Source organism: Macrotis lagotis, chromosome 1, assembly GCF_037893015.1.
Source record: "Macrotis lagotis isolate mMagLag1 chromosome 1, bilby.v1.9.chrom.fasta, whole genome shotgun sequence".
NCBI classification, from domain to species: Eukaryota; Metazoa; Chordata; class Mammalia; order Peramelemorphia; family Peramelidae; genus Macrotis; species Macrotis lagotis.
Window position 1 is genome coordinate 353,144,534 of NC_133658.1, and position 13,058 is coordinate 353,157,591.

The 13,058-nt window shown below is 38.9% G+C and overlaps 1 protein-coding gene across 3 annotated transcripts in view; it reads right to left on the bottom strand.

Annotated features, from left to right (window-relative positions):
- The window catches only part of PTPRT (protein tyrosine phosphatase receptor type T), a 1,378,737-nt gene that overhangs the window by 52,918 nt on the left and 1,312,761 nt on the right, over positions 1 to 13,058 (bottom strand). For all 3 annotated transcript variants that reach the window (XM_074211996.1, XM_074211997.1, XM_074211998.1), the window contains 3 exons: positions 7,922 to 8,019; positions 6,995 to 7,111; positions 3,169 to 3,323 (listed from right to left, as the gene is read on the bottom strand). In XM_074211996.1, coding sequence (XP_074068097.1) covers positions 3,169 to 3,323; positions 6,995 to 7,111; positions 7,922 to 8,019 — 370 coding nt within the window. The remainder of the gene's footprint in view (positions 1 to 3,168; positions 3,324 to 6,994; positions 7,112 to 7,921; positions 8,020 to 13,058) is intronic.

The following is a 13,058-nucleotide window of genomic DNA, read 5'->3' on the forward strand; positions in this document are numbered from 1 at the left end:
ACCACAGATACAAAAAAACCATTTTCTACAAATAAATGTGGTTATAAACATGAAAGGCATCTGGACAGCAGGGGAGAAGGTTAAGTATATTTTCATTTTAGCTAAATTTTGGTCCACATATCACTTGCTTCTCTTAGGGAAACAGCTGGTGTATACAGCATGAAAATGAAATAAACACAGGAAGGATGGGTAAAGAAAAGAGAAGAAATATAAGCCGGTCATAAAGCCAAAGAGTATAAAAATCCAGAAATATAGCCCAATAGGGACATTTCAATGATCTTGAATCAATAGAGTTTTGTCAAAAGCCAACATACAGAAAATATATTTTTCATTTGCTGTGAAACTTCATTGTTTAAAATGAGTGGGAATAGACCTGTATCTTCTGCAATATAGGAAGCCCACTCTCCCATGGGGGCTCACTGAGTTGTAGCTTACCTACCAGGGAGAAAAAAACCATCTGGCTCTTCCCATGAGTCTCCTCAAAACACTCTGCAACTGTTTACTTAGACCTGTATAATATGGTGTGGTGGCTGTGATAGCATCTCCAAAACTATGTGAAGGGTTATGTTAATATTACTAACCATGCCTTTTAAAAAGGAAGAAGGAAAAATTTTATCTCGAAGTCTTTGTCAATGATATATATGTAGTAAATAGCCCCTGATACAGATGTAGAGATTGTAAGAGGAGAGAAGAAAAAAGCAAATAAATAAAAAAACAAGCAAATTAGGCAACCAGTACTGGTTGAGTCAACAAATACAGGTTATAGAAGTGATTACAAAAAACTTTTATTTACGTGACAAAGGGATTTTTCTTCACAACCTGAAAGATGAAACTAATGCTCAGAGAAGTTAAGGATTTGAACAAGATCACACAGATAGGAAATTCCATAGACAGAATTCAAACTCTCATGTCTCAAGGTCTGACATGAATTGTACTCATGGTCTCCCAAGGATATTGGGACCAATATAAATGAACATACTTGGAAATAGTTGCATGCCTGCTAGTATGCTTTTCCCATTAAAGGCAGTCAAAATGACCCATAAAAATCAGCAGGAAGTTCAACCTAGTGCTGGTGATTTGATTTCGATTTGTCCTTTTCCTGTGGCATCTTTGTCAGGGTAAATCATGTAAGTTGTACAAATTTGTCAACGGAAGCTCTTGCTTGGATTATCTTGGGAATATCATCACTTGTTATTCTTTTGTGAGTTTGGTTACTTCCCTGAAACCCCTGGTGGGTTTAGTCTAGGATGTGCTGTAAAATGTTTAACATTTTCCTCTATTCTTCAAAAACACATACTCATGACATATTTTTTAATTATCCATTCTTTCCACATTATCCACATTTTCTCCACCACTTGAATGTAGACAAGAAAAAAATTCTAATTCAAGCTTAGATTTAGAGCATTTCATTTGCTAATTTCTGAAAGTTTAACAATCATCTTGAAAACTGATATGTGCTGGCCTAATACACCCCTGGCCTGGAGTCTGAGATGTCAGTGTGTGTGTGTATGTGTGTGCGTGCATAACTTGGGAAATGCTGAAATATTTTAATCTCTGTAGGGGTGGTTCTCAGGTTTTCAGATCCAGGCCAGATCATTCTGGAGCACAGTCAACAAGCATTTATTAGGTACCTACCTTGTGCCAGGAAATGTTTATGTGGCTACAAAGAAAAGCAAAAGACAGTCCTACTCTCAAGGAGGTCCAGGTATCAGAGGGGAGATAATATACAAATTTCAATGCAGAAATAAGAAATATAAAGGATCAATGGGGGAGAGACCCAGAGAAAAAGCACAAAGATTAAGGGAATCTTGGAAAGGCTTCTCCCAGAAGGCAGAACTTTATCTGAGATTTGCAGTGAGCTAGGAAATAGAAGCAAGAAGGGACAAAGGTATTGAGGTTAACCAATGAGAATGAGTAGAGATGGAGTTTTCCTGTGTGAGGAACAGCAAGGAGGCTGATGACACTAGATGGTGGAATACAGGATGGAGTGAAGTTAAGGAGTAAGATTAGTAAATTATAACTGAGGCCCCTTTTAGGCTTAAATTTTAAATATTTAGTGATCAAATGGCCCAACACATATCAGGCTAAGAGGATGCCAAAAAACGTTCCAAAAAACCAACATATCACCAAAAATTGCGATAATGTAAGTTCTTAGCCTTTTTGAGGATTATGAACCCCTTTGAGAGTGGAGAAATTTATGAATTACATATTTTTTAAACTTTTAGGGTTTATTTATTTTGTTTTGTAAGGCAATGGGGTTAAGTGACTTGGCCAATATCACACAGCTAGGTAATTACTAAGTGTTTGAGGCCAGATATGAACTCAGGTCCTCCTGACTGCCTCCTAGCTGCCCTGGAGAAATTTATGTATTCTAGAGATAAAGGGGTGTTTTTTGAGGCAATTGGGGTTAAATGACTAGCCCAGGGCCACACAGCTAGTCTGAGGTTGGATTTGAATTTGGTCCTCCTGATTCCAAGGCCCATGCACTATCTACTGTGCCACCTAGCTGTCCCTCAGAATAAAGTTTTTAAATGTATAAAATGAAATATAAAGTATTACCAAATAAACCCAAGGCAAATAAAATAAAGATTATTTTTCCCTTTCAAAATCACAGACTCCCTAAAAATCTTTTCATTGTCCCTCAGGGGTCTGTGGAACCCATATTATCAACTTCATTCTTAAAGTTTGTCTTTTTTTATCTCCCTAAAAAGAACAGAAGAAAGTTTGTGTATATCGCCATATCATAGTGCTTGAGAGTTGGAAGGGACCTGGATACCATTGTCTGAGGCTGAAGAGATTGTGGAAAGTTATTGCTGGATGGGTATTATATATATATATATATATATGTGTGTGTATATACATATATATATATACATGAAGAGCCTATTATATGTTAGGTATTGTTCTAAGCACTTTAGAGACATTATCTTATTAGATTCTCACAAAAGTCCTAGGAGGTAGATGCTATTATTATTATTATTATTCCCATTTTACAGATGAGGAAACTGAGGAAGATAGAAGCTAACAGGCTCGCCCAGTGTCAGAAAGTTTCTGAGGTCAGATTTGATCTCAGGTCTCTATCCACTGTATTACCTAGCTGCCTCCAAAGGAGTGGAAAGGGGGCCAAAGAAGGCAGATGAGAAGCCAATCTGCGGAGTGAGCACTTACCTGCAGTGGACCACTATGGGCCCTGCCTCTGGAGGGTTGAGGAATTTCACCTGCCGGACAAAGCCCAACAGACCTGTGGCATAGCATGGAACCCCATGGTCAGGCCAGCTGGTGAAATGGAACAGCCGGATTTCACGGATTTCATGGTAGCCTTTCTGAGGAGAAAACACAACCTAGGTCTTCTTTCATTCATCACAAGATGCATCATTGCTCCCTCCCTCCCTTCCCCCTTCTAGCTGCTCCTGCCAAGAGACACTGATGGAAAATCCATTGGTCAGATCAGAGCTGACTCTAGAAAATGACAACAACAATAAAATTAAAAGTAATGATGATGATGATGATGATGATGATGATGATGATGATAAAATGATGATCATTTATTTAACATTATGCTTCAGGCATTGGGTTTCAGCTTTACAATTATTTCATTTAGCCTCAGAGCAACCCAGGGAGGTAGGGGTATGCTATTATTACTACCATTTAATAGATGGGGAAACTGAGGCAGGTAGAATCAAAGTCACTTGTCCAGGGTCACACAGTTAGTGACTCTATGAGGTCAGATTTAAACTCAGGCCTTCTTGACTCAGGTCTGGCACTCTATCCTCTGTATAACCTGCCTGCCTCGATTAAAGTTTTCTTAGGGAATGTCTTCAGAAGATGAACTAACACTATTTCAGAAATTGTAATACTAATTATATCATTATGGTTGCCCATATTTATATAGAACTTTACAGTTTACAAAATGCTTCCTTTACTACAGCCTTGCTAAATGGACAGTTTCCCAGACAACCACTGGTATCCCTAATTTATAAAGAATGAAAGTGAGGCCAAATAAAAGGTTAAGTGATTTGTCCAAGATAAAAAAGCAGATAAGAGGCAGGATTCAAGCTAGGATCACTTGATTCAAAATCTAATCCATCCATCCATCTTATAAGCATTTAAGTGCTTATTATGTATTAGGCACTATTCAAGCAGCTTACCTTCTGTTGGGAAAATCATATGAGCAGTTAAGAAATATTAAGCATATACAAAGTGAACATGAAACAGCAGAAGTGAAACAGCATAAATATACATACATACACACATGTATACACACACATATATGTTTGGACATGGCTAATATAAGAATTTGTTTTATTTGACTATATATATATATATATATTTTTTTAGGTTTTTTTTTTTTTTTTTGCAGGGCAAATGGGGTTAAGTGGCTTGCCCAGGGCCACACAGCTAGGCAATTATTAAGTGTATGAGATCGGATTTGAACCCAGGTACTCCTGACTCCAGGGCCAGTACTTTTATCCACTGCACCACCTAGCTGCACTTGACTATATATTTATAATGGGTTTTGTTTTTCTTGTTTTTTACAGTGGGGTAAGGGAAAGTGGGAGGGAAAGAATTAGAGTTGAAAATAAAATGAAAAGAAAAAGAAAAACTTCAAAATCATTAAACCAACAATGAAGAAAAATAACAGGATTCCAAAAAATCTAAGGTTTTTTCTGAAACTCACAAACGATTAAGCATTAGCAAAATATTAGGAGTTTGAAATTCTTAGTTATCTACCTGAGTCTTGCAACCACACTCAGAATAGGGATTTTCAGACCTAACTCAATTCTACCCAGAGTGGGAATCTCCTCTATGGCATCCTTAACATGTGGCTGTCTGACCTTCCCTTAAAGACCTCCAGTAATAGAGAACTCACTGCTCCTAAGACAGCCCATTCAGCTGCTGGACAGCTGAAAAATTAAGATTTTTCTTCTGCTGAATTAAAAATCTTTCTTTCTGCAGCTTTTACCCAGTACTCCTTGTTCTACTCTCTGGGACCACACATAGAAAGACTAATTTCTTCCTCCATGTGATAGTCCCCCAAGTTTACTTTTTTTTTTTCAGGCTAAGCATTTCTATTTTCTTTAGTTGATCTTGCTTTTGACCTGGTTTCCAGTCCTCTTCCTTCTGGTCACCCTTATCTGAATGTGTCTTAGTATGTCAATGCACTTCCTCCAAAATCATGTCCAGAACTAGACAGGATAATCCTGATTAGACCTGATCAGGGCAAAGAATAGCTGACCAGCCATTCTCCTTTTTTTGGGGGGGGGGCATGGAATGACCCCTTTGGCAGTTTGGTGAAACCTACGGCCCTCCCCTCTGAATGTTTTTAAACACATGAACAAAATACATAGAATTACAAAGGAAAATAATTATAATCAAATATAAATTGTCAAATTATTAATGTTTTAAAAAAGGAACAAGTTCATGAACCTTAGGTTAACATCTCTGTTCTATGATCTTCAGAGTCCTCATGTAGCTCAAGGTGACATTGTTGCAGTCAACTGTTTCAGACTCTTCATGACCTCATTTGGGTTGTTTCTGGTAACAAAGATGTTAGAATGGTTTGCCATTTCCTTCTCCAGCTCATTTTACAGATGAGGAAACTGAGGCAAACAGGGTTAAGTGACTTGTCCAGGATCACACAGCTAATGAGTGTCAGACACTGGATTTGAACTCAGGTCTTCCAGACTCTAGGCCTGGTGCTATATTACTCTGCCACCTAGTTGCCTCCCTCCCCAGGGTAACATTTTTTTTTTGCTCTTCTATCATGGGTGACTGATGTTGAGCTTGCAGTCTACTCACCAGTTGATGGCTAATATCCATAGATAACTTGCTATTCAGTGATCATGCAATATGGCTTGACCCTGCACCCCAGGGTCCCTTCCCCTATTTCCATCCAAGGAGAGCACTTCTGAACAAGACCTCTAGGAATTGATCATTAGGAATCATTCCCCTGCCTACAGCTCCCTGCTGGAGCTAATCCACTGAGCTTTGGAAGTATGAACTCTGCTGCTGAGCTGTTCTGATTGGTGAGTAGCAAAGCTCCTTTCTGGTCACTACATATAAGAATGTATATTATACCCCACCCCCCCAGTAGAGTGCAAGCTACTGGAGATAGGGATTGTTCTGCTTTTGTATTCCTAGCCAATAATAAGCATTTAAGAACTGTTTTTTCATTCATTCATTTATTCATTCATTCATCTTTCCATTCCCTCCTTTTTGATTCTGCAGGTCCTGTTGTCCTTTCTATCTTAAATGCTCTCCTTTCTTAGAAGAGAAACCATTTCTTTCCCAGTCATCAATGTCTTCTTCACAGTTCATATTGACCCACTCCCCTAATGCAGACAAGATAATTTCCAAGCCAAAATGCTAAAATCAGTCGGTATAGATGGAGCACAGTGCAAAGATAAAATGAAGTTACATAGAGCTAGACACACACACACACACACACACACACACACACACACACACAGAGAAATAAATACATATCACCAAACTAGTCATCCTCAGCTGCATACAGAGGAGGTCAGCTAGGTGACTGGATAGTGGATAGACCACTAGCCTTGGAATCAGGAGGATGGGAATTCAAATCCCGACTCAGATACCTAACTTTTATTAGCTGTGTGACCCTAGGCAAGTCATTTAACCCCGATTGGCTCACATGCAGGGTCATCTTCACTTGTCTTGATTCAAATCTGGTCACTAGATCCAGATGACTCGAGAGGAGAAAGTAAAACTGGTAAGTTAGCACAGCACCCTCTCACTCAAAACCAATTCATATACTTGTCATGGTATCACTTTCCTGATTATCTTCAAAAAATGAAAGACAAACATTATAGAGGAGTAAGAAGAGATGGGGAGGTGGGAAGTAGTGGTCAACCCTGTCTCCAGAGCTAAAAATCATACATTTCTCCCTGTTCCTATCCTATATATCTTGGCAAGCTCTCTCTCATTTTCCACCAAGGCCTCATGATTAACACCCAAAGGATAGGCTTACCTTTTGAACGGTAAATGTGCGTATGACATACTCAGCCAGTGGCTCTGTTTCAATTAATGTGACTTTAATATCTCCATAAACTTCTGTGTCATCTGGCCAATACCTAACACACTTCACCTGCAGCAAAAGGAGAGAGAATAGAAAATAGGAAGAGTAAAACTCAGCTTGTGGAGATGAGAATCAACCTTACCATGAACTTTCATTTTTAATACACACAAGTTGGACTTAATGGGGATTTCAAGCTAAATGTACCTAGCTGACCTGGGTTAGTGGGTGGCTGCTATGCTATAGGTGTCAGAAATGGTGTAACAGAGATTAAAAGACATGAAAGGCTGAAAAGGGAGGCAGAGAATGAAGGGCAACACACAGACAGCCTAAGGGCTGCAAGAGCACCCAGGTAAGAGTAAAGAGTCAGAAGAAGGCCTTCAACATATTGGGAGGATAATGAGATAATGGATCCATTCAGATATAGAAGCACATAAATGCCTAGTTGGCAGCCACCATGCTGGGCATGGCCAAATTAACTCTAGTGCCTAGAGGCGATGGAGCAGTGTGAAACTCCAGTCAGCTTAAGTAAGGTAAGTGCTATCACAGCAGTACTAAAAAAGTTAAGAGTGGAAAGTGGAGGAAAATGGTTCTGAGGATAGGAAGGTAAATGATGTGGTGAGAAAGGCAAAGTTTTGGGGAGATGAACTAGATTTGGACATTAGGACCTGGGAGAAGAAAGAATGTCAGACCCCCTAAAGAATGGTGCCTCACATATTATGTGTATATATATATATTTTTTTTTTCTATTGGACCCTCTTTTTGTGGTATCCCTCAAGGGGCAACTAACTCTTTTCATGAAGAAGACAAAGTCTAAGAATGGAGTTTTACTTTGCCTTAGCTTTTGTGGCTACTGGAGAAATCATTATCTGAACAGCTTACCCTTCCCACTTCCACAAGATTTGTCACCATCACAACACTGGCTGAATTCTCCTGCCAAATCATCCTCCAAAAATCCTTGACAGTTTCCTGCATTGGACCTATCAAGGAAGGAAAAATATTAGAGCCTTAGTATCTCCAAGTGCAAGATGGCAATTGGACCCTGTTCACGGTATCTTAAGGAGGGACATGGAACCAAGGGTTGTTGGGAAAGCAAACAAAGATGCTAATGTAGCTCTGGATCTTTGTGCCCAAGTATGAGGCTTGGACTCTTGACTGGACTTGGGTCGTAATATGCAGGGATAACCTGAGAAAGTCACAGAAAATTCACTTCTCATTTTGTATATTCATTATAGGAGAGGGTAAGGCACCTGGTTCCAAAGTTACAATTGGAGCTATCCTCCACAGTACAGCAAATTGTTTTTTTTTATTCATTCAATAAGAATTTGTTAATATGTACCAAACACTGTCCTAGGTACTGGGGTTACAAAGATACAAATAAAAAATAGTTCTAATCTTCAAGAAGCTTACATTTTGTGGTATGGGAGTCAAGGTGGGGGAGGAAAATAGCACTTACTCTGATTTTAAAATCATTAGTTTTGAGCTGGAAGGGACCTTCCAGGTCATTGAGTCCAATTCCCTTATCTTCCAGATGAGGAAAATAAAGTACAGAGAGGTTTAGAGGTTTGTCTATGGTCACAGAGCTAGTTAGTGTCTGAGGTAAAATTAAAATTTAAGTCTTCCTGACTCTAAATCTAGCAATCTATCTGCTCTAATACTGAGCAACCTCCATATCTTCATTCCCTCTTGAGCAGTGATTGAGGGAGAAATCCAGTAAGGAAGAAAATAGTTCTGGGTCACTGAAGCTAAAAGAGTATCCAAGGTTCTATTACATATCCATTATTTATTGTCAAGAACTGGTTTTGAATTCCACCTTAGACACTGTTTGACCCTGAACAATTTACTCAACCTCTTGAAACTTCAGTTTCCCCATTTATTAAACGTGTATTATAATAATACCTCTCTCATAGTGTTGCTATGCTGATCAAATGAGATAAAGTATGCAAAAAGGCTTTGCATTTTAAGTGCTATGGGAAAATGGCAGCTATTTTTATTATACACACACACCTTGGGTTCTCCTTTTCTAAAAATTCCTTAACTTTTTTCAAGGCAACTTTGGCATTCACTAAAGCTGATCTAGTCATTCACATTTGCAAAGCCCTTTCTTATTTCAAAAAGAGCTCTCTGTGAGGTTGATGGTACAATGGTGTTCCTGAAATGCTCAGGTAGCTAGAGTGGTAAGATCACATAATAGCAGGGAGCAGAACCAAAGTTTTGCAATTTGGAGTTAGAAAGGCACTGACTCTAGAGTCTGAGGATCTGGCTTCCAACCCTACCTGTGATGCTTATCTCCTGGGCAGTAGAAAGTCACCAGTCCTCTCTGGGTCTCAGTCTCCTCATTTGTAAAATGAGGTGGCGGGGGACTTGGCGTCGATGAACTCTTCCAGAGGTCCTTTTCAGGTCTAGATCTATGACCTTTATTTTACAAAGGGAACCAGGATACAAATTCTAATCCCTTTTCTGAGTTCTACAAATCTGCTAACTCTTTCCAGGTTTCTGACTCATTCTATTTTTTTATATACTTTGTGGAAATGTGTTACGTAGCTTATTACTTGCCCAGATAGGATATGTCTCTGTGTCCATGGGGGCAGAAGGAGAAAGGTATTGCAAGATTTGCCTCAAAGCCATGGGCCACCTTAGGGATTACCCTCTACCCAGAGGAATTTGTCAGCTCTGACATGTACAGCTGTCTTGACAACTGTGACTAGTATGGTAACCTCAGATCTCAGCCCTTATATACTCATGTGCCAAGCAGTCCAAGAAACAATTGACTAAGAAATGCTAAAGCAGCCCCTGCTTCCTGACAGAGTATTTGGGTTTTTGAACCCGATTCTCCCATCCCCCAAGCACCCTCTAGGCTATTCTCTGGGAGAATTGGGACTTAATAATATTTACTTGCTATGTTGCCTGGTTGTTCTGTTGACCTTGGTTGCTCCTTGACCATCAGAGAGTCATAGAATTGTGGGAAGTTGGATGTCAAAGGGGCCTTGGAGATCAACTAAAGCAGTAGTCTCCAAACTTTTTTGATTCACAAAACATTTTTGTGGTAAAAATAGTAGCTGTACAGTACAAAGTAGATGTACAAAGTTATAACCCATATCAAATTATTTGCCTTCTCAATGCAAGGAAAAGGAGAATTTGGGATGTATAATTTTTTTTAAAAAAATGTTTAATGTCAAAATGTTAACTTGTTAAAATTGTTTTTACATATAACTGGGGGGAAAGCAAAATATTAAATTAAAATTAAAGTTATATACATTCATTACTAAACTTATAATTACAGGTATTATAAAATTCATGCAAAAAATAGAAATTAAAAAAATATGAGTTAAAGCTAAGGAATCACTGGAGTTTGCTGAGCATCAATTTGACATGGTCAGATATGTGCTTTAGAAAAATCACTTTGGTAGCTCTGAGGGATGGATTGGAAAGAAAAGGAACTAGAGATCTTCTAGGAGGCTACTGAAATAGTCCAGGTGAAAGGGAATGAGAACTTGACCAGGGTAGGGGCTATGTGAGTGGAAAGGAGGGGTCTGATGAGAAAAATCTGGAGGTAGAAATGAGTTTTGGCAATGGAATGGACATCTGGGGTGAGGGAGAGGAAGGAGTTGAAGATTGCATACTGGGATGTTTGGAGGTGTCCTCCAAAATAATAGGAAAGTTTGGAAAAAAGGTAAGTTTGAGTGGAAAGATAATATGATTTTCTTATTACTATTGAGGGCACCACCATTCTTCCAGTGTCCCAAAGTCACATCCTAAATGTCATTCTCATATTACAAGCTCTATGATCTTTTAATGTACAGGATGATAAATCCTGTGTAGTCCTGTCACTCCTCAATATTTGAATTGTTTCTTTCTCATTGCTTGCAGTATTTTCTCTTTGACTTGAGAGTTCTGGAACTTGGATATAACATGCCTGAAATTTTCATTTTGAGATCTTTTTCAGGAGCTGCCTTGGGTAGTTTTTCAATTAATATTTGATCCTCTAGTTCCAGGATATCAGGGCAGTTTTTGATCATGACTTTCAGGTAGTCCAATAATTCTTAAATAATCCCTCCAGGATCTTTTTTCCCAATGAGGTATTTTATATCATCTTGTCTTTTTTTCATTCTTTCGACTTTGTTTGATTCTTGATATCTCATGGAATTATTAGCTTCCGTTTGCCCAATTCTCATTTTTTTTTTTTTTTTTAGGTTTTTGCAAGGCAAACGGGGTTAAGCGGCTTGCCCAAGGCCACACAGCTAGGTAATTATTTTAGTGTCTGAGACTGGATTTGAACCCAGGTACTCCTGACTCTAGGGCCGGTGACTTATCCATTACGCCACCTAGCTGCCCCCCAATTCTCATTTTTAAAGAATTATTTTCCTCAGGAGCCTTTGTACTTCCTTTACCACTTGATCAATTTAAGTTGTTTTCTTCGGTGGATTTTTTTTAAGGTTTTTGCAAGGCAAACAGGGTTAAGTGGCTTGCCCGAGGCCACACAGCTAGGTAATTATTAAGTGTCTGAGGCCAGATTTGAACCCAGGTACTCCTGACTCCAGGGTGGTGCTCTATCCATTGGGCCACCTAGCCGGCCCTCCAGTGGATTTTTGCACCTCCTTTTCCATTTGGCCAGTTCTACTTTTTAAGGAGATTTTTCTTTTTCCAAACTATTGACTCCTTTTTTCATGATTCTCTTTCTTAACTCTCATTTCTTTTTTCCAATTTTTTTCTACCTCTCTAAGTTGATTTTTAAAATCCTTTTGAAGCTCTTCCATAAGGACTTTTGGGGCCTGAAACAAATTCATATTTCTCTCTGAGGCTTCACATGCAAACATTTTGACATTGTTGTCCTTTTCTTTGTTTATGTTTTGCAAATAGTTTTCTGTGTGTTGGCTTAAAATTTTTTATTCATTTTCCAAGCATTTTTTATGACTTTTAAAGTTGACCTCTGTTCCTGGGATACAGAGAGCACTGTCCCAAGCTTCTTGTGCTGGGAGCCAGGTAGCTGGTCATAAGCTTCCTGTGCTGGGGCCTCCAGGGCTGGTAGCTCACCCATTGCACTAAGATCTCTCTCTACCCTAGCCAACTTTGCTAGGGTCTCTGCTACCGCTTCAGACCTGGAAGTCTCATAGATGGCCCCGTGTACCTGGCTGGCCAAACCAAGATGGAATTACTTTGGTTGCTGATCTGTGCTGTGACTAGGACCTCCTGCTGCTTTGCCTGGATATAACCTCTGCTAGTCTGTGCTCTCCTTTTACCCAAGTGATATGGACCTTTCTTGCAGTCCTTATAAGTTATCTTTTGGCTGGGAAATAGTTTCTTTGTGAGTTTTGTCACTCTAGAATTTATTTTGAGGTGTGATTTAAATATTTTGAGGCTCAGGCAACTTCCAACTTTCATTGCCGTTTTGGTTTTAACTTCTCCCTAGGTGTCATTCTCAATTTATTATTCTCTCTCACACTTCATATCCAATCTGTTGCCAAGACTTGTTGATTCGACCTTTGTAACATCTCTCTGATACACACACACACACACACACACACACACATTCACAACACACATATGCGCAGATCTATATTCATACATGTACACAAAATATACAGCTGTGCAAACATACATTAATATAAATATATACATATGTACATATAGATATATGTGCAAACATACATATAACAACATATAAATATATCCATATTCCTCTGGGATCAGATACAAAATCCTGTTTGGCATTCAGATTTGAGCACATTTTACCTTCCTAGTCTTCTTATATCTTATACTTTCTCCCACATATTCTGTCATCTAGTGTTACTTGTCTCTCAGGAAACTTCAACCTCAAATAAGATTCTCCCTCTTTTAATTCTGTATATTTTCCTTTTTTGTTTGTTTTTGGGTTGTTTTTTAGGTTTTTGTAAGGCAAATGGGGTTAAGTGGCTTGCCCAAGGTCACACAACTAGGAAATTATTAGGTGTCTGAGGCCAGATTTGAACTCAGGTACTCCTGACTCCAGGGCTGTTGCTCTATCTACTGTGCCACTTAG